At 45.2% G+C, this 18,684-nt stretch overlaps 1 protein-coding gene across 2 annotated transcripts in view; it reads left to right on the forward strand.

Moving 5' to 3' along the window:
• Positions 1-18,684, forward strand: part of dync1i1a (dynein cytoplasmic 1 intermediate chain 1a) — a 47,020-nt gene that overhangs the window by 5,827 nt on the left and 22,509 nt on the right. For both annotated transcript variants that reach the window (XM_080484398.1, XM_080484399.1), the window contains 5 exons: positions 59-174; positions 13,132-13,227; positions 14,778-14,949; positions 15,982-16,081; positions 16,168-16,293. In XM_080484398.1, the coding sequence (XP_080340524.1) occupies positions 59-174; positions 13,132-13,227; positions 14,778-14,949; positions 15,982-16,081; positions 16,168-16,293 (610 nt within the window). The remainder of the gene's footprint in view (positions 1-58; positions 175-13,131; positions 13,228-14,777; positions 14,950-15,981; positions 16,082-16,167; positions 16,294-18,684) is intronic.

Below are 18,684 nucleotides of genomic sequence, written 5' to 3' on the forward strand. Positions count from 1 at the left end.
ATTTGGTGCTTTTGTTCAGTGCGACAACCCTAAGGAGAGCTTCTTCTTTCTCATCCAGGCGCAGGCTGCAGAGACTGGGGGCCTCAAAGATCACACAGGTGGATTTCCTTCCTAAGGAGGTGGTCTCTTACAGCAAAGAGACCCAGACGCCACACACCGCCCACCTGTCTGAAGGTGAATGCTTGCATGTTAAAGGTCTGGCGTGTAGGGAGAAGCTGAGAAGAGGCATCATGCTTCTGGCTCTTGAGTATAAAAACTCTGACAGATGGAGCTGACCTCAGATCATTTGACAGACCGCGAAGAATTGCAGTGTGTCGCATCTACATCTGGTGACCTTTTTATTTGCATTAGTTACAGCTGTGGACGGCTGAATGTATTCGGAAATGGAAAGGCTTTTCTTTCAGTTTATTCAAATTTTGCGCGCGTGTGTGTGTGGCTGCGATTGTGTGTATGTGTGTGGCTACATGCTCTCGAGGATGTGAGGTTGTGTGTGCATACATGTGAAACTATACATATACGTGCATATTCGTGTGTCTGCGAGTGGGCCCGTGCTGCAGCTCCTAAACAGATCCATATGGTCAAAACATCAGCGGCTGCCAAATTCACGCTCAAAGATTTCAACATTTTTCTGCTGGGGAGCGGACGTGCATGGAGATCTGGATGAGGACCGCTGGAGGTGTTCCACCGGGATGTGCTTTTGCTGTTGGCAAATGCAGATCTTTCATCCGGTAATGTCTCATTCACGTGTTGGAATGTACTAATACGTCTCACACACACACACACACACACACACACACACACACACACACACACACACACACACACACACACACACACACACACACACACACACACACACACACACACACACACACACACACACACACACACACACACACACACACACACACACACACACACACACACACACACACACACACACACACACACACACACACACACACTCCCTATCATCTTCTCTGTCTTCCTTCTTCAAGTTGCCAAGACAGCTGGCAGCCATGTGACTGTGAAGGGGTTGTACTTCCTGCTTCCTGTCATTATAATAGATGGTCTGGTGTGGATTCCAGTCCCCCGCCCGCACCAGCAAACCACCATGCACATACACATGTCTGTACTGATCAGCATTTAGATGGCCTGCCCACCCCCCACCCCCCCAACTCCCCGTTTCCTTGACAGACCTAAGAATAGATCATTTATTCAACAAGTGCACCAGCACATGTGCCTACTTGTATATAAAACATAACAAACATGCAGCAGATGCTGAATGTGGTGATCACGAATGAGTAAAACTGCAGAATCTTTCATATACATGTCAAGTAGCCAGTGTACACATATACACAACTGCACACTGCAAGTGGTGGGCGCCTGCAGCGGTTCTATACGCCGGCCTATTTAGGTTTGTTTGTTTTTTAACTTCCAAGAGCATGTTCAGGAGGTCGGTGTTGATGTGTGTGTGAGTGTGTGTGTGTGTGTGTGTGGGTGAGAACATCTGGGAACCAGAGTGGAGCTGTGGTGGTCTGCAGGGAGGTGACCTTGGCCTCAGGAGACCCTTCCTTTGCAGACTACCACAAAGCTTGTGTGTCTACAGAGGAAGGCAAAAAAAAAAAAAAAAAAAAAGACCCAGATGGTAGCACCTGCCTGCTTTTCTGGCTCTGTTTGTTCAGGCCAGTTCCTTTTGTTGATTACGAAACCCAACTCGCAACACATGCACACTACGTCTTCTTTTGCTACAGGCTGCTTATAAAAGGAAGCTTTCGCCTACAATTAAAGAAGAATCACTTAATATTGATGTAGTCATGGATTTTTTTTGTTGGATATATTCTAATTCAACTCCTAACTATTTTAAACAGTCAACGTGTCTTTCCCCACATGAACTTCTGACCTCGTCAGGTCTCATATCTGCCCTCATGCGGGCGACTTGAATCTCCTCTTGAAAGGGTGTGTGTTGGGAGCCTGAATGCAGTTTCCTCAATTTGGATTTGATCAAACTTTGCATGCGTCTCTCTCCCACACAAGAGTTTGTGTTTTAACGCTCCCACAAGGTTTGAGTGTGTGTGACTCTCATTTAAACCAGTTAATCGTTAGGTTTTTCATTTCCGTGACCAATTTGCCGCCATTTAATTGTGATGTGTTGCCGTGTCTGTACGGTCTCTTCCCATTGGCTGCTCGCTGGTCCGTCTGCACCGAGTGGCCATTGTGCCAGGCAATCGGATTAGCCCCAGTCACGGTTGGCTCCAGCTCTTCGCTGCTTTTCTAATTCCTATGAATGGACGTGCTTGTCAAGAGGGATGGATGCTTTGTGTGAGGACGTCGTGGGGAAATGAAGCGGGGTCAGCCGCGGTGTGTGTGTGACGGTAACCTTGCCTCCGTGGGTCAAACAGAATGTGTTGAGCAGTTGTTTCGAGTGGATAAATCCCGTATCGCACTGTGTCGACGTCTTGTTAAAGAGAAGCTTTAAAGGAAAATCCACTTTGTGCACTACACTGCAGCGAAAGCCCTTGACACACAGAAATAATATTTTCATCACAGTCGTTCATTCATGCAGCAGCAGGAATTGTCCAAGCACGATCAGTCTTTCCGCTTCCTCCTAAATTGTCCATTTCAAGAGACAAATCCAAGGTTTATACCTGTCTGGACAAAGGCATCCATGGTCTTGCTCTGTGTATGGTTTCGGACTGTGGGGGAAACCAGAATGTGGCCTTTTCAAATCTGCAAAGTAGTTCAACTACAATTCAATTCAATTCTCAGGTTCAGTTGTGTTTGACTTCATGTTGTTGCATCTAAATCATACTATAATGTGCCTGTAGATTGAATAACACAGTGATGCTCTTCCATTGAGATTGTGGACCGCTCCCTTCAGGGGTCGCCACCGTGCATCAACTCCTCCATCTCAAATCTCCATGTCCTCCTTCACTGCAGCCATCAATCTGATCTGAGGTCTTCCTCCTCTCTACCCACCCGACTGCTACATCGTCAATATCCTTTATAACTACCATGTCTTCTCAGCTCGTGTCTAAAGCATGTCTCTTCATTTCTGGTCCTGTTCATTCTGTTCACTTCCAATGAAAGTCTCCGTGAGCGTCTTCATCTCCGCCACCTCCAGCTCGGCGTCCTGACCTTTAAACGTGGCTGCGGCCTCCAAACCGTGCATCACAGCAGGTCTCACTACTGTCTTGTAAACATTTCCTTTCACTCTTGCTGCCATCTTTCCGTCATGCGCCGACCCTGACGCTCGTGTCCACCCGCTCCACTTCACCTCTTCTGCGTCCTGTAGATTATTCTGGATGGCTGGTCCGAGGCGTTAGAACTCGTCCACCTTCACTACCTCGGCTCGGCGTCTTCTATACACACGGTAAAAGATGTTGGGCACGTCCTCTGTCTTTCTTTCTTCATCCCTTCTACGTCGAGCCAGCATCAGTTGGCCACTTTGTATGTGAATGTCAGAACTTTAGCAGCTCCACTTTACTGATCCCAATCTGCAGATAGCTATCTGTGTGTGTGTGTGTGTGTGTGTGTTTACTTGAGACGTTGGCGAGATAGGAAATAGTCTATGTGACGGTGCACAAGTACGCAGCAGGTTTGCAGGGAGTGGTGCGGGCGTGACCGAGTTGGTAGTTAACTTGCTTGTGCTCAGTGGAGCCTTTAAAGACCCATAATTGGCTGCAGCGGAAAGTTGCCGGTGAAACTGCCAGAAAATGAAGGCGAGGGAGAGAGAGAGAGAGAGAGACGGTGAAAGGTGAAGAGAAACGAGTGGTCAGCAGAGATTAAACAGAGGAGAGGAAGAGAGAAACAAATGGAGCAAAGGCCACCGTGAGACGACGCGGCGCTCTGATATTAAAAAGGCAATTGTTCGCGGTGAACCACAAGTAGGCACTCAGACGTACAGCCCCGTGAGAACGTGGTCATAATTTGATATTGTAGGAAAACCCCCTTCTTACGGTGAAAAGTTCACGGGGTCAAGAGTTTATGTTAATATTTGTGCATTCAAACATGCAAAAGTATGTGTGTATGATTCCTCTGCTGCCTCGGCGATATTTTCTGGCTCATTAGTTTTCCGCCTCTGTACAGCTTCAGTATGTCGTTGGTCAGAAACTCGCTTCTTGAGTGTATTCATGGTTTTCTTTTGACATTTGGTGGACTACTAATGGCTTTTAATTGCAGGAGAAACGCCACGTCCACACATTAATCCCGAAAAGGTCCCATTTAATTGTAAGTCCAAGCGCTCAGATTCATAAACGTAAACGCATACGTGCACACTTGCGTACACAGGAGTAAAGACATTATATACAAATAGAATCAGATATAAAGTGGCTGCGGAGTTTACTGAGATGCTTTTTTTTTTTTTTGGAACTATTTATTAAATGCAGTTCAACAGGTCGTGAACTTTACAGCTTGTCTAGTCATTGAAAAATAAATAAGCTTTATACGAAGACTTGGAGTGCTCACAAGTATACCGCATTTATCTTTTATTTGTCATATTTTATGTTGATTAAAATGTTGGTTCTCATAGTTTTAGCTCCAATGAAAAAAAAACACAAAAGACAATCTGCTTAGTAGTATTAGGTTTACATAATGTATTACCTCATGTTGTGTATGGAGTATTAGGAGATATTGAACTGTTGGTTATACAGTTGGAGATTTGAAAATTCGGGTTGTAAAAACAGCTTAATGACGCTCCTCTTACAAGCAGGTGTCAAATATTAGAATATAAGTTTTGTCCTGCAAGACATCGTCAGGTTGGAGAGTATTACTGACTCTGGCACTGAACACCTCCAAGTCGCGAGGTTGAAGTTTCCTCGGCCGATTCACATCGCGTCTTTCTTTCTTCTGCATTTTGTGCAGTCCAGTGGAGCAGCGATGCATTCAAATGAAAACAGAGCGTATAACACACTCCCAGCCTGTATGGAGCTGACATGACTGATTGGCTTGTGGGCAGCCGTCAAGGTCACGGAGGGAGGAGTGTGGTCGAATGTGTGTGTACTTTTGTAGTGGTGAAGTCTGTGTATGCAAACCCCCACATATACACACACGCACACGTATGTGTGTGTGTGTGTGTGTGTGTGTGTGTGTGTGTGTGTGTGTGTGTGTGTGTGTGTAGCCAGTCACATATGGAAGTGCTTGTCTGATACATTGTTGTTCCAGCCAGGCAGCTACAACATGCCGAGGAGTGCAGAGGTTGTGTGAGTGAACATGTGTATTTTTTAAAGGCAAACTTCACGTGGAGGATAACCACAGTGAGAGCACCCTGAACACAATGTACTCGCTTGTTTTATTCTGAATTTCTTCTGCCGAAAATACATGTAGGAGAGGTTTTTATTAATTTATTTTTTTATTTACGTCTTGTGACTTCTGGACTTTTGAAAGTGTGCTTGTGCCATATGTGCATATACACACACACACACACACACACACACACACACACACACACACACACACACACGCCTTCCCCAGATCAGAGGTTGGCTTTTTGCTATTAGGATCTCTTCTCATGTTTTCCCTGCAGGCACACATAATCGGCCTCTCGCTTTCTGTCTTCATAAACCAACAGAGAGTTTGGCTTTCATCGTCGTCGCTGCCCTGGAAAGGGCGCAGCCTTCACTCCTGTTCCACTTGTGAAATTGATGCAGAGTCCCGAGCGGTTACTGTCAAAACGGCCATGACAGTGAAAATCCCCCCCACCCACCCCCACCCCCCCCAAAAAACCCCCCTCATGATATTGGAGAGGAATAATGTCTTTTTGGGGTGCAAAAGGTATTGCAAGTGAGTCACAGATGATTGCAATTTTCCCCTCTGACCACCGTATAATAAGGTACATGAACCCCTTCTTCTTCTTCTTCTTCTCCCTCACTCTGGCTTTCTTTCTCTCTTTGGCAAAATGGCCATCATCCAAAATAATATTTGCCATCTGATGAGTGCTTGAGATGAGTCGGACTTCAGTCTCATGTTTCCCCTCTTTTTCTCTTTTCAACCTTCTCCTCCCCCTTTTTTTTTCATCCTGTTCCATTTGCATTTTGTTGAACTTGACTCTTTGACTTGTGCGCCCCACCCTTCCCCCCTTTACTGCGTTTCATTTTTTTTTTTTTTTTAATATATACATGTGTAAAACAACAGCGGGTCTTTAACATTTGCCTGGGTGGTCTCTCTTGTACACTGAGATCTCTTCAACTCTCTGGAGGTTTTCATTTGAGTGGGTATCGGTTCACTGGCACGGAGCGCCCGGGGCCTAAGGTCCTGTTAGTTCATTGTTTTAGTTTGGTCTTTGACTCTGTGTGAAGTTTGAGCTCTTTAACATTTTTATGGTTCGAATAAATTAAAAAATACCTTTCAAACAGTCAGCTATACACTCCAGCATAAAAGTAGATCGAAGCGATTTAGATTAGTTCTTCAGCCGAGATTATGTTTCCATTGTAGTTGCAACTGATTCAAAGCTTTTGTTTGCAGATAGTTATGGTAGTTCACAGTTTGACGCTTGATTAAAGTGAAATTTGATAACCGCTGTTCTGCCGTGCAGTCCTTTAACTCTCCAGCAGGGAGCACTCTTGACACACACACAACTCTTGCCTCAAAGTTTCACCAAACCAGAAGATGCAAGAGGCTTGCATCAGAAGTATCAAAGAGAAATTGAATCATGGCAGCAGCAACCGCTTTTTAATTAATCCCGGACACGCTTTTTATGACTGATCTGAATGACGGTGCCATTTTAGATTCACAGGTTGTCGTTATGTGTCTGAGTCGGTGAGGTGCCGTGATTATTTGAGTCTATTTCAGATCCAACTTTCAGAAAGATTAGAAAAAAAAATTGCTGCTCATTAAAAAATGAAATTCAATGAAACAGCGTTTCCGAGGATTTGTAAACGCAGACCACCAATGGGCATCACATGAGCCACACGCAGATCAGACGGCCCTGCTTCCGAGTGACACAAATGCAGAAGCAATTCGATTTTATGCAAAGGCGCTTTCTTTCTCCGTCGCTCTCTGACTGGGCTTTTGACAGTTTGGAAAGTTTGAAGTCATGGGTTTTAATCAGGGCCCTGCGGTGGGGCTCGGAGCATGGCATGGCGTGGCATGATGGCTCATTTTTAAAGATGTGGGTCTGGGTCGGGGCCAAGCCTGGGTGGCACTGCGAGAAAGAAAGGGGGGGGGGGGGGCATAGAGACACAGAGAGAGAGAAGGAAGGAGAGGGAGAGACTCTTTCAGCCCACAGCACACAGCAAAGCTGGCCGCAGACCCCTAAAGGCCTGTATGGGCTGCCTTAATGAAAGCAGATTATGTGTGTGCATACAGTGGAGAACTGGCTGCACACACACACGCACACACACACACACACACACACACACACACACACACACACACACACACACACACACACACACACACACACACACACACACACACACACAGACAGACAGACACACGGTGTTTGAGGAAGTGTCGTGAAGAGATGAATTAATCTGAATCATGCTGCGGGTTTTAGCTTTACCACTTTCGCATCAGGTCCTGCTGCTAATATGCGGGTATGCAGGGAATACTTTTTACCCCTACTGTGGCAATCATGACTTGATGAACCATGATGAATTTTAAAATATATTTACTATTAAGATAAATGGAAAGGCAAAAAGATTGAGTAAAATTAATATACTGGGCCTAGTGGATTATTAAAGTCTGCCTGTTTTCTTTTTGCATTTTACTTAAAAAAAAAAAAGAACTATTGGGCCATTTAAGGGATGTTTTTACAAGAACTCACTCAATATTCACCGCATCTTCTTTGTCCACAGGAAACGATTTTCCTTGTGGTTGAGGTTGCATGTCTGTCTCACAGTTTGAACTTTGAACATAAAGAAAAAAAGCCCGTTAGAGTTTTTAGATCACTCTAAACTAGTAAAATCCAGTCTCGGGGTCGATTATAGCCTAATTCTAAATTCTATATGACCGGGACTCAGGAAATGATTTATTATGTGGACGAATTTCAACAGAAGTGCAAGCTGAGAATAAAGTGTTTGCTTAACATGACATGCCACTGTTGCTTTGTTTAGGAAATGTATTGTAAATCTAATGTGTATAACTGGAGTGACCAATTCATTAGAAGTAGATTAACTACATGGTTTTGTTTACTTGGATGCATGAGTCACATGCTATGAAGATGCTTTGTAACGAGCCAAAGCCTGCCAACCTTGGAACAAGTATGACTGTATTAAAGATTAAAGAAACTGAGAAAAACACAGTTTGCACACAGGCTGTCTCATAATCAACAATTAAACCAGTTAGTAAAATGTATGGCTTTGTGAAAATGACATGAGTGTCCTGTGATAAGTTTCCTGCAACTCAATTTCTTTTTTTTAATGTCCTTTCTTTTCTTTTTTTTAAGGAATGCATCGTTTCATTTAAAACTTTATCCTACACATGTACAATCCTTGTGGCCCGATATTATGCTTTGTTTTTTTGTTTTTTATGGGGTGGGTTTTCAAATAACAAGGATTACATTACCAGGGGTTAATAACTGGAGGTAAGAGGCATAAAGCTTGTTGAGTAATTCCCCTGCCTTCAGCACAGTTGTAGTAGATGCAGGGATGTGAATCGTCTTTCTTTAACGATATAAGGCGAATATTTGAAGTGTGCGTGTCCTGCCGCGGCCACATTAGAGGAGCCTTTCAAGTCATGTTGACCTCCTCCGACTCTTCTGCATAGTGCTTGTGTTGTGGTCTTCTCAACATCCAGCCCCGCAGAGCCCCTGCAGACTGTGTGTGTGTGTGTGTGTGTGTGTGTGTGTGTGTGTGTGTGTGTGTGTGTGTGTGTGTGTGTGTGTGTGTGTGTGTGTGTGTGTGTGTGTGTGTGCGTGTTTGTGTGTGTGTGTGTATGTGGGTGTGTGTGTGTGTGTGCACATCTGAATGTGTGGATATAACGATGTCGGGTTATTCCCAGTGCGTGGGATCCCCCCGAACACCCCGCCCTCCTCCAAATCTCTCCCTTTGTGTCCGTCCCCCTACATCCGCCGCCTCCTCTCCCTCATATCAATATCTGTCTTTCTTTGTGATTAACACAATGAGGCTCTGCAAAAACTTATGAGCTCTGTCAACTTTGTGTGTGTGTGACTCAACTGAGCAGTCACATCCATACCGCTGCGGCGAGCCCGCACTGCAGCTCTGCCTCCGTAATGTAGCTGATGTCGCCTCGTCCTCCCATCTGCACCCAGCAGCTCTCCGATATCGGCGCACGTCTCAACGCACCGGCACTCGCCGTGGGTTGGCTTCACAATGAAAGGCCTTCGGCGACACTTTGGTCCTCAACAAACACAACACATGCTTGTTGCCGTGAAAACACAGCTTCATTGTAGAGGAGCAGCAAGATACTGGACATGTTTCATATGATGTCAGTATCTTTTCATATGCTGTCAGTTACTTTTTCCTCCACGTGCTCAATAGTAGCTGCCTACTGTGAATTAATGCGACATGTTTACGCTAATGAAACGCTCAGCAGTGGATCGGCCTTCATTAAGACGGTGTTTGTTTTATTCAAGAAGCAGATCAGCCCGTTAGTCTCGCCTGAACAACTTGGATCATGTGTCGGCCCATAAAAAGTGATGCAGTGATGTGAACAGTGGCTATCGGGCCTGTTGCACTGAAACCATAATAATAAAACATTTCTTGATTTCAATGCTGAAATGAGTTAATTAGTATTTATCAGCTAACGCATTGCAGTTCATGTTTCCTCAATGAGCTGTGGATCGGTTGAAAAAGAAATTCTTAATATATGTAATGACATTTATTTTTGTAATTTCTATTTGTTGATACTTTTCTATGAAGACAACAATACAAATAATATTTTAATTATATAATTCTAATTATATTTCTCATTACAAACATTATTCAGACTCATTCATTTTATCTCTCATGTGATGTGACCTATAGCTTCAAATAATACTAGTTTTAGCGTTAGTTATTAAGATATTTCCAATTTTTTTAATCAATTTAAGAATAATGTAAGCAACATAAAGAAAATTTCAGAAAAGAGATGAAGAATTACTGTTATGTTTGTGCTGAATATTTGTCTCTTGGATGGACACTACTCTGCAATTTGTGTGATCAGAGGCTCTGAGAAGCTGCCATGGAGTTTTCTCGCTCATCACTTTAATCAACAACAAAAAGAAGAATCAGTTGGAAGCCTACAAATTTATGCACAATTAAAACCTTTAGTATGTTTGATAGAATATGCTGCGAATGCCATGTGAGTGTTTTACTTCGCTCATACCAAGCATCGGTGTGACAGATTAACAACCTTTAGTGTGAAAAATCCCTTTGGCACGGCGATATGTGACGTTCAGGCGCAACACAACTGTAAGCACCAGGTACTGAACGTGTTTGTGAATTTAAAATTACACCGACAAAGATACTGAACACTTGAGCTCAATACTTCCTACTTTTCTGTTTGCTCCTACAATGACAGTTTTGCACATTCCGCGCCGTGCATACCTGCTTGCATGTGTGCGTCGGCATTCGCCAACACTTTAACACATTTCTGTGTGTGCGTGTGTGTGTGTGCCGGTGCACTGTGTAACTCTGAATGTGAGAGTCTGCGTACCTGCTGGGCCGTTCTGAATTGACTGGGCCCAGACAGCATGAGTAAAGCAGCCGGGAGAAGATTGAGGCAGCCAGATGCGGTGGCCCTGGGTTACTGAGGATATCATTACCCCGGGCGTGTAGCCGGCCAAAACGGGAGCCCCCAAGCGGAGTTTCATCAAGGTTGACCCCCTGTCTGTGGCGAAGGGGAGGAGACCAGTTAACTGGCTGTCCTGCAGCGTGGAGAGGTATTAAGCGGCAGGTGGAAAGAGAAAGCATCCCGTGACTGGAATGAGGTGGAGACGAGAGAGTGTGCAGATACTTGCAGGGTAGCAGAGAGACACACTCACACTGTGACAGATTGTCTCTTTTGATTTCCTTTCCCTGCTTCTTCTTTTCTTTTTTCTTTTCCAGACGGGCATGGAGCACGTCTTTTTGCATGAATATTCGACATCAAGCTGCTTATTGAATTTTTTCGGCTTTCCACTATATAATATTTACCTTACTCTGAGCACTGAATGGAAAGTTTCCATTCAAAGGAAATACTGGAGATATTTTCGGTGCTGGACTGTGACAGAACAACTTGATGCATGGATGTTGGCAAAAGACATCAACAGTATCTTCATGCTGGAATTGGACCGTCGTTACCTCAGTGAGGTAACCCATAGGCCATGAATCACGCTGCCTTGCTCCAGAGTCCTGTGGTTGCCGGGGTTGGGAGTTTGACCGCTCCTCGATGTGGTCTCTCTCTCTCTCTCTCTCTCTCTCTCTCTGCTCCTCATGCTCCTCCCATCCCCATCACCACACATTCCAACCGCCAGACCGGTCGCGTTAGGTCATGAAAATAAAGTAAAATGGTTGTGTGTAACCTATCCGTCCTGTTTTCTTATTTATAAACTGAAATGTTGCAGATTAATGACCACAGTCTTATGGAGGTGAAGGACCTGGAGGAATGATACGCCTGTGTGTTCTGTGAGCTCGTCTTGTAGCCTCCTTCATGCTGGAGGGTCACTCGGCGACAGCTGGCTGCTCACCACCGACTTGGACGCAACCTCACCGCCATGCTTTTGATTCAGCTTCGTCATTTATCATACATGAAACGAAAGTCATACATCAATAACAGCTTGCTTTGAAGTCTCACTCTAAAAAGGAAAACAAAGGGAAGGAAACTACCGGGAGGTTGAAACATAATCAAAATTAAATTGAATTAAAGTTCATCAGTAATATTAAAACACGTTTAAATAACTGCGGCGAGTTCATCAGAAGCTTAAAGTGCTAAATGGACAGTTCATCCGGTGCAGGAGCGGCCCGTCAGAGAGTGGTTTTAACAGTGCCCCGGGCCATACTCCAGCTGAGTTAAACACACCCCAACGTGTGTTTGTGTGTGTGAGTGGGAGAGAGACATGACATGTCAGAGGCTGTGATGTAGTCACTTCCTCCCACTGGACTGTGCAACTGTTGTCGGCCTGACCCTGCCAGTTAACCCCTCGCCACCCCTGGCACTGCAGGCGAGGGCCTCGGGCCTGTGTGTGTGTGTGTGTGTGTGTGTGTGTGTGTGTGTGTGTGTGGGTGAGGCAGAGAAAGCCGGATTGTATGTATGTGTGTGTGTGTTAGCAGACCACAGGTGTCTGGCCGCGGTGTCAGGGTGTTAAGAGGTCTTCAGAGAGAGGGGCCCCCCAACTCTCAGCGTCTGAGTGTCAGAGGGAGGGAGCGTCGCAAAGAGAGGAGGAGAGGTTGGTGAGGGTTACCAACACACACCCCGAGGGCCGCTGGGGCAGTAGCTGACAAGCAGGTGGCTGTGTTGACAGTAACCCTTCATGCTTGAACCTCAAAACACACACACACACACACACACACACACACACACACACACACACACACACACACACTGACTATGGATCCTAAAGAGCGGGGCATAATTATGAGTCTGATTGGAGTGAATATGGAGGGAATCCCCTTTACACACATCACAGGACTTTTTTTTTTTCTTCTTGGGGTCAAAGGTGAGACAAGAGGAGCGCGCTCACAAGTTTTACATTTCCTGCTCACTGTGTGTGTGTGTGTGTGTGTGTGTGTGTGTGTGTGTGTGTGTGTGTGTGTGTGTGTGTGTGTGTGTGTGTGTGTGTGTGTGTGTGTGTGTGTGTGTGTGTGTGTGTGTGTGTGAGAAAAAGAGAGATTAGCACAGACTCCCCTTTCCCAAAACATTGTGTTTTTTTAGAACTAGAGTAGGAATTTTGCCGCAAAAATGCTCATGTTACGATTGTTTTATTTTTCCTGAGATCCACACTACTGCGTGTGCGTGTGATTGTAAATGAGACCCATTTGGACTGATGTTAGTATGTCAGGTGTACCGGTGCATGTCTGGGAATGATTATTTTGGTAAGAACGAGGGGGAGGTTGCTCGCAGCGGGAGGTCGAGGAAAATTGGAACAGCTGTTGATTAACATGAACGCTCTCTCTCTCTCTCTCTCTCTCTCTCTCTCTCTCTCTCTCTCTCTCTCTCTCTCTCTCTCTCTCTCTCTCTCTCTCTCGCTTCCTTTTTTTTTCACTCTTTCAGTTGAGGAGGAAGATGAGGATGAAGAGATGATGGAGGCGAAGCAGGGCCCCGAGTCGGAGCAGCAGGATGAAGACGAGAACAGGGAGGCCAAAGATGGTAAAGTCGCGAAGTGAAATTATTCCTGCTTGAAATAACTTCATCTATGTTACAGTTATGCAAACACACAAATTCTCTTTCTTTACACGCGTTCCTTCTCAAACGTGGCTGGTGATAAAAACATATCGCGAAAAGTATTTTTGCAAACTCCATGATTGATACACAGATGGATAGATGTAGTCACATTAATGAACATGAGCGTCCGTGACTGCAGCGAGTGTGAGTCAAACACACACACACACACACACACACACACACACACACAGACGTAGACATGCACGCACTCATAAACACACACAGTCATCCGTCTCCTCTCCATCCTGGCCTATTAGAAGGTCTGGCCTTTGATCTCTGCCACTCGATTCACTGGCTCTCCTTCTGACAAGCCGTAGGAAACACAAAGGGGATGTGGGGGATCAAAGTCAACAGGCAGGGTAAAGTTCGATGCACGTGTGTCTGCGCGCGCTCGTGTGCATAAAATGGCGTGTGCGCTTGGGGACAGTGACTTCAAAAACTGGACGGCGTGCTGTGCAGCCATTACTTTCAAAGGGAGGCGTTTCGCTCAGAGCCCTTTGTTTTTCTCTTGTTTATGAAGTTGCTGTCGGATTTTACTAGAAAAGATGCATTAGGAACTGTTTGTAGTTTATTATGTCCTGGATGTGATTCTGGTTTTGATAGAGATGAAGAGAATGTTAATGTGATGTCAGAAGTGCACGTTGCGCTTATCCACAGTAGTTGAGGACGGGACAGTAACACAGGTTTGCAGATGTCAGCAGGACATATAATGCCACGAATCAACGCTCACTTTCAGGCTTCATTCATTCATTATCGGAATGCGTGATTTTATAAGTCCTTACAGATACACCTCGGACATAGTTTATTGTCACACACATGGATGGTAAATTTAATGCTTGGCTGACTCAGCAGTCGAGTGAATCGTGCAAATACCACATTAATGAATGACTGATAACATCGAGTGACTGTTCACTACTTCTTTCCTGTCGAAAAGTTTTAGGCAGTCGTGAAAGAAAAGCTGGAAAAGCAGAGGCCTTGGTTTGTCCCGAAGTGAATGAGCAGAAGAAAGCTAATCCCTTCTTGATCCTCTCGCCTCCAAACAGCAGTATTTCTTCTCAGTATGTTTGAAGTGTTCGGAGAAACTCTAAAGGGAGGTTTTACCAAACATCTCGAAAAAAGAACCACAGATCTTCTGTGGTCATGAGGTTGATGAGATGGCTTGGCCTTTTCCTGTAACCTCAGACAGACTCCACCCTGTTGAGATAAACCAAGGGGTGTCAAACATATGGCCAGCAGGCTAACACTGGCCCCTCAGAGAGTCTAATCCAGCCGTGGGTCCACTTTGCATAGTTTAAAACTAGGAAAGAAGACATTATATCTGTATTTCTTTTTGTAAAAGTAGCCGCTGTTCCAGAGGAGACGAGGGAAATATCTGAACACTGTGTGCTGGACATCATATGGCAGCGAGACAGAAAGTCAGCGATCGACCGTATTAATCTAATTTGAGTTTTGAGTCCTGATATTTCCTCCAACAGGCTCGTTTCCGGTGCTGCGGGAGCTGACCGAGGAGGAGAGGCAACAGATCCTTCACTCCTCTGAGTTTCAGAGCTTCTTCGATTGCAGCATCCGGGTGATGGAGAGAGCTCTGGCTGAAGACGGAGACATCTTCTTTGACTACAGCGGTCGAGACCTCGAGGACAAAGAAGGGTGAGCTGGGAGGAGGCATGAGAGTCCGTGTCTTCAGTCAGAACTCATGTCGAAATGTGCCGACTCATTCCTCAGGTCTGGAAGCTCCTTTGTTGCTCCATGTCTCTATGATGCTGTCGCACACTGCGAGGGTTAAAAAATACCCGTGAGCCAACAACCATCATAACAAGAGGACTGTCTTGCTGTCTGAATGGTTTCGTCCTCATGGAGTCTTGGTGGAGGTTGTAGGAGACAGAACTGCAGAGCTGTTTTAGTATACTGCTCTGCTATTATAGAAAAATGCTGCCTTTACTGACTCACTTGAACTTTGACCACTGAAGCCACAGAGGAGCACGAGGCCTGTGGTCAAATAGAGATTATGTCTAAAACCGGCTCTTAGCATCAGTCTTCTTTTTGTTCTCAGTTTATTCCTTTTGAAGTGTCACAACTCAACTTACATTGCACTTCCTTCTGTTACTTATGAAGTCTCGAACTATTACGGACCATGTTGATATCATTCACTCACTCTCCAGCACATAATTTGTGGTAATTAGCGCTCCAGTAGGAGACTTCTTACAACTTGAGATATGGTGAGTCTGCCCTCGCAGAGCTGACAGCTTAAACAAACACAGAGCTGTGGTGGTACACGTTGTTTCTGAAGTGGCCAATGCCAAAACAATCTGCGTCGGATCCAGTTTGACCACGAGGAACGTGCTCTTTGGTGGCTGAAAATGACTGACTCACCAAGACGACGTGCCAGCCAAGCAGCTTTTTCACTGTCATTACTTTTACAAAATGGTATGCGGGTGGTTTTTAGAGGCATTTTTCTAAAAACTCAATTTTACTAAAGTTATGGATTATAAGTAAATGTATTGTCAGATTAGTTTTTTTTTTTTTCCACATCCTCTCCCAACTTAGCCACAGCTGCCACAATAAATTCCAGCAGTTTTTTTTTTTTTCTTTTCTTTCTTTAATGTAAAGCACATTGTGATACTGCGATGTAGTTAGTAGAAGACATTACCTTTGACCTTTAACCCTGCGCTCTGCCTCCAGGGACTCTGGCAGCGGCTCCAGCTTGTCCTTCAGCAGGCTGTTCTACGACGAGCACTGGTCGAAACACCGCGTCATCACCTGTCTCGACTGGTCTCCTCAGGTGAGGCCTGCTCTTCTCTGCATTTTTTTTCCAAGAAAAAACAGCAGTTCAGAACCTTGTAATCTACGCGTCTGTTTGCTTTATAGTATCCTGAGTTGCTCGTCGCGTCCTATAACAACAATGAAGACGCTCCTCACGAACCGGACGGCGTTGCCCTCGTGTGGAACATCAAGTTTAAGAAGGCCACACCAGAGTACATCTTCCACTGTCAGGTATTTTGAATGTAAAACCTCACATCTATCTTAAAAAAAAATAAAATAAAAAGGTTCAAAAACAAAAACAAACTACCATGACGAGGCGGTAGCAGTGACGTTGATATTAAGACGAATCTGCACTTTGAAAACTTCCTGTGCTTCTAATCTCAGCACTGCCCCAGTGACTCCCGGTGGTACTCCAGCTACTTGTTACTCCAACATTTGGGATGGACAGAAAAATGTGCACGAAGAACAGAGCGTGCAGACGGATAGGATGGATGTGTATCCGTACTTGTCTGTAAAGTAGAGCATAAATGAGCCTTGATGGAAGTCAGAACACTGCGTAGAAATGAATTCTGAAATGCAGGTGCGAATAACTTGAAGAAGAAGCTAATCCCCTCGGAAGGAACAGATAATCTTCTCTTTCCCGTCATCACGATGGCATGTCTGCATTTTGTACTCAGAAATCTCTATCTATCCCGAGTTGATCAAACTTTTCCCGACAGGGAAACCGTGGATCTCGTTGGAGTTTGCTCGAACGTATAAAAAAATGACACTACGCAAAAGCAGGGGGGGACGAAAGGAAGGTCGGGGGGATTTGGGTGTGACGACCTTCACAACTCCCACAACACAAGAGAAGCCAGTTCGAGACGCCCCAGTCGTAAAGCGATGTGGCCTACCACTTCCTGATCCGACGCTGCGTGCCTGCGAGCCCACCCAGTCTGACGCTCCATTTAATGTCATCAGTACCTTTCTCTTACAATTGATCACTGTTCATCCATCTCGAGCAGTATCGCTGCCATAATCAATATGCGTCGTTTTGAGTTGTACCGTTAGAAAAGCCCACGTCGACTCTCAGGTTCACCGTTTGGTTCTACATGGAACGACAACCACAGAACCACGCAGACCTCCACACCACATGCTGTGTGCAAATATTGCGATAAGAAGCAAAGTCCAGCTCCATAATAGCTTTTTGAAGCAGTTTTTTTTTCTTTTTTTCTTTTTTTTTTTTTTTTTAACTGTGCCATATTTTATGCTACTGCTGAAATTCATGCGGTCACACAGATAGGTTACAGCACTGCGTCGCGTAGCTGAAGGCTTTCTGAAGAGTTTCCATGCGGGTTCCCTTACGAAATACGTCCAGCGTATCTGGCTTTATTAACAGTGCGGTTTCTGAGCATGTGACCTGTCAGCGTTGAGTTGTAGACGTTTGGAAACACGAGTATTTGTGTAAGCAGCAAGACTAAAATGCGCCGCACTTCAAAAAAAGAAGGGCAATCTGCTTCGAATGTGTGCAACAGAGGTAAACTGTGTGGAGCGCCTTCGCTGAAATATTGGGAACTCTTGATCTGTATTAGACGTGTACAAACCGCTTCTCTAAACACTGACAACTTGTCTACATGCTGGGATTTGGAAGGATCGGCTTTATATGAAGTGACGCTGATGGAGAAAGGAAAAGTGAGTGAGAGCGAACAGAAAGTTTCTGGTGCCCCACACCCTGTGTTAGTCAGCGAGTCTGTGCGGCCTGGGGCTGTGCCACCGTCTTTTCATGAGGGGAGAAAGAGAAGCGAATGACAGAAAAACAGAGGGACAACATGAAAGGCCGGCAGAGTTGGCAGCGGAAGAGTGAGGACGAACTGTTGGGGATAGAGTGGAGATAAAAATGATGAAAGTGAGGAGTAATGCAGCGTCAGGTCCGACTTGTCCTGTCGCTGTTGGATTGGGATGAAAGGAAGTGGTTAGAGGAAAGCAGAGAGCAGAGGAAAAGTAAGGCGACTGCTGTTTTTCATTTTTTTTTTTTCTTTTCCTTGCTCTCTTTTCTCTCCGCGTTGCCTTTTGCAAACAGAGTTGCATCTCTAGTTAGCTGCGGATCAGATGGCTTTTAATGTGCGAGCATGTTCTGCCGTTTAACCCCCTGAAAACCACAGGGCCCGGTGCCTCTGCCCCCTCCCGTCCTCCGCTTTCCCTTTTCACATTCCACCTCCCGTTTAGTAACGGTGAGACCGGCCACGTGCTCGCTCGCTCGCTCGCTCCCTGCGCTTGTACTCACACACATTTGCTGTTTGCCGGACATATGCCGAGCTCATACCATCGACTCTAGGCCGGCGCACACAGGCTGACTGCTGCTTAAGCAATATGTTTTTTTTTTCTTCCACATTCTTTTTTTGCCCACAGAAGCTTTATTTCTCTTTCGGTCTGGAGGATGGATAGGTAGACTGCTGCGTGTGTCGGTGTGTGTAGGATACAAAAGAATGACGGCGTGGCTTGGTATCGGTGGGTTATGGTTTGTGGTTGAGGTTGGTCTTTATTAAATAAGGTTAAGGCTTTTAGAAAGCTTCATTTTTCAGATGGGGTTTCGGTGAGGTCAGGCTTATATATTTCTTGTCTCGCTGTGAGCAAGTGTTCCTG

The sequence above is a fragment of the Lipophrys pholis genome (assembly GCF_963383615.2).
Source record: "Lipophrys pholis genome assembly, chromosome: 17".
In the NCBI taxonomy this organism is placed as follows: domain Eukaryota; kingdom Metazoa; phylum Chordata; class Actinopteri; order Blenniiformes; family Blenniidae; genus Lipophrys; species Lipophrys pholis.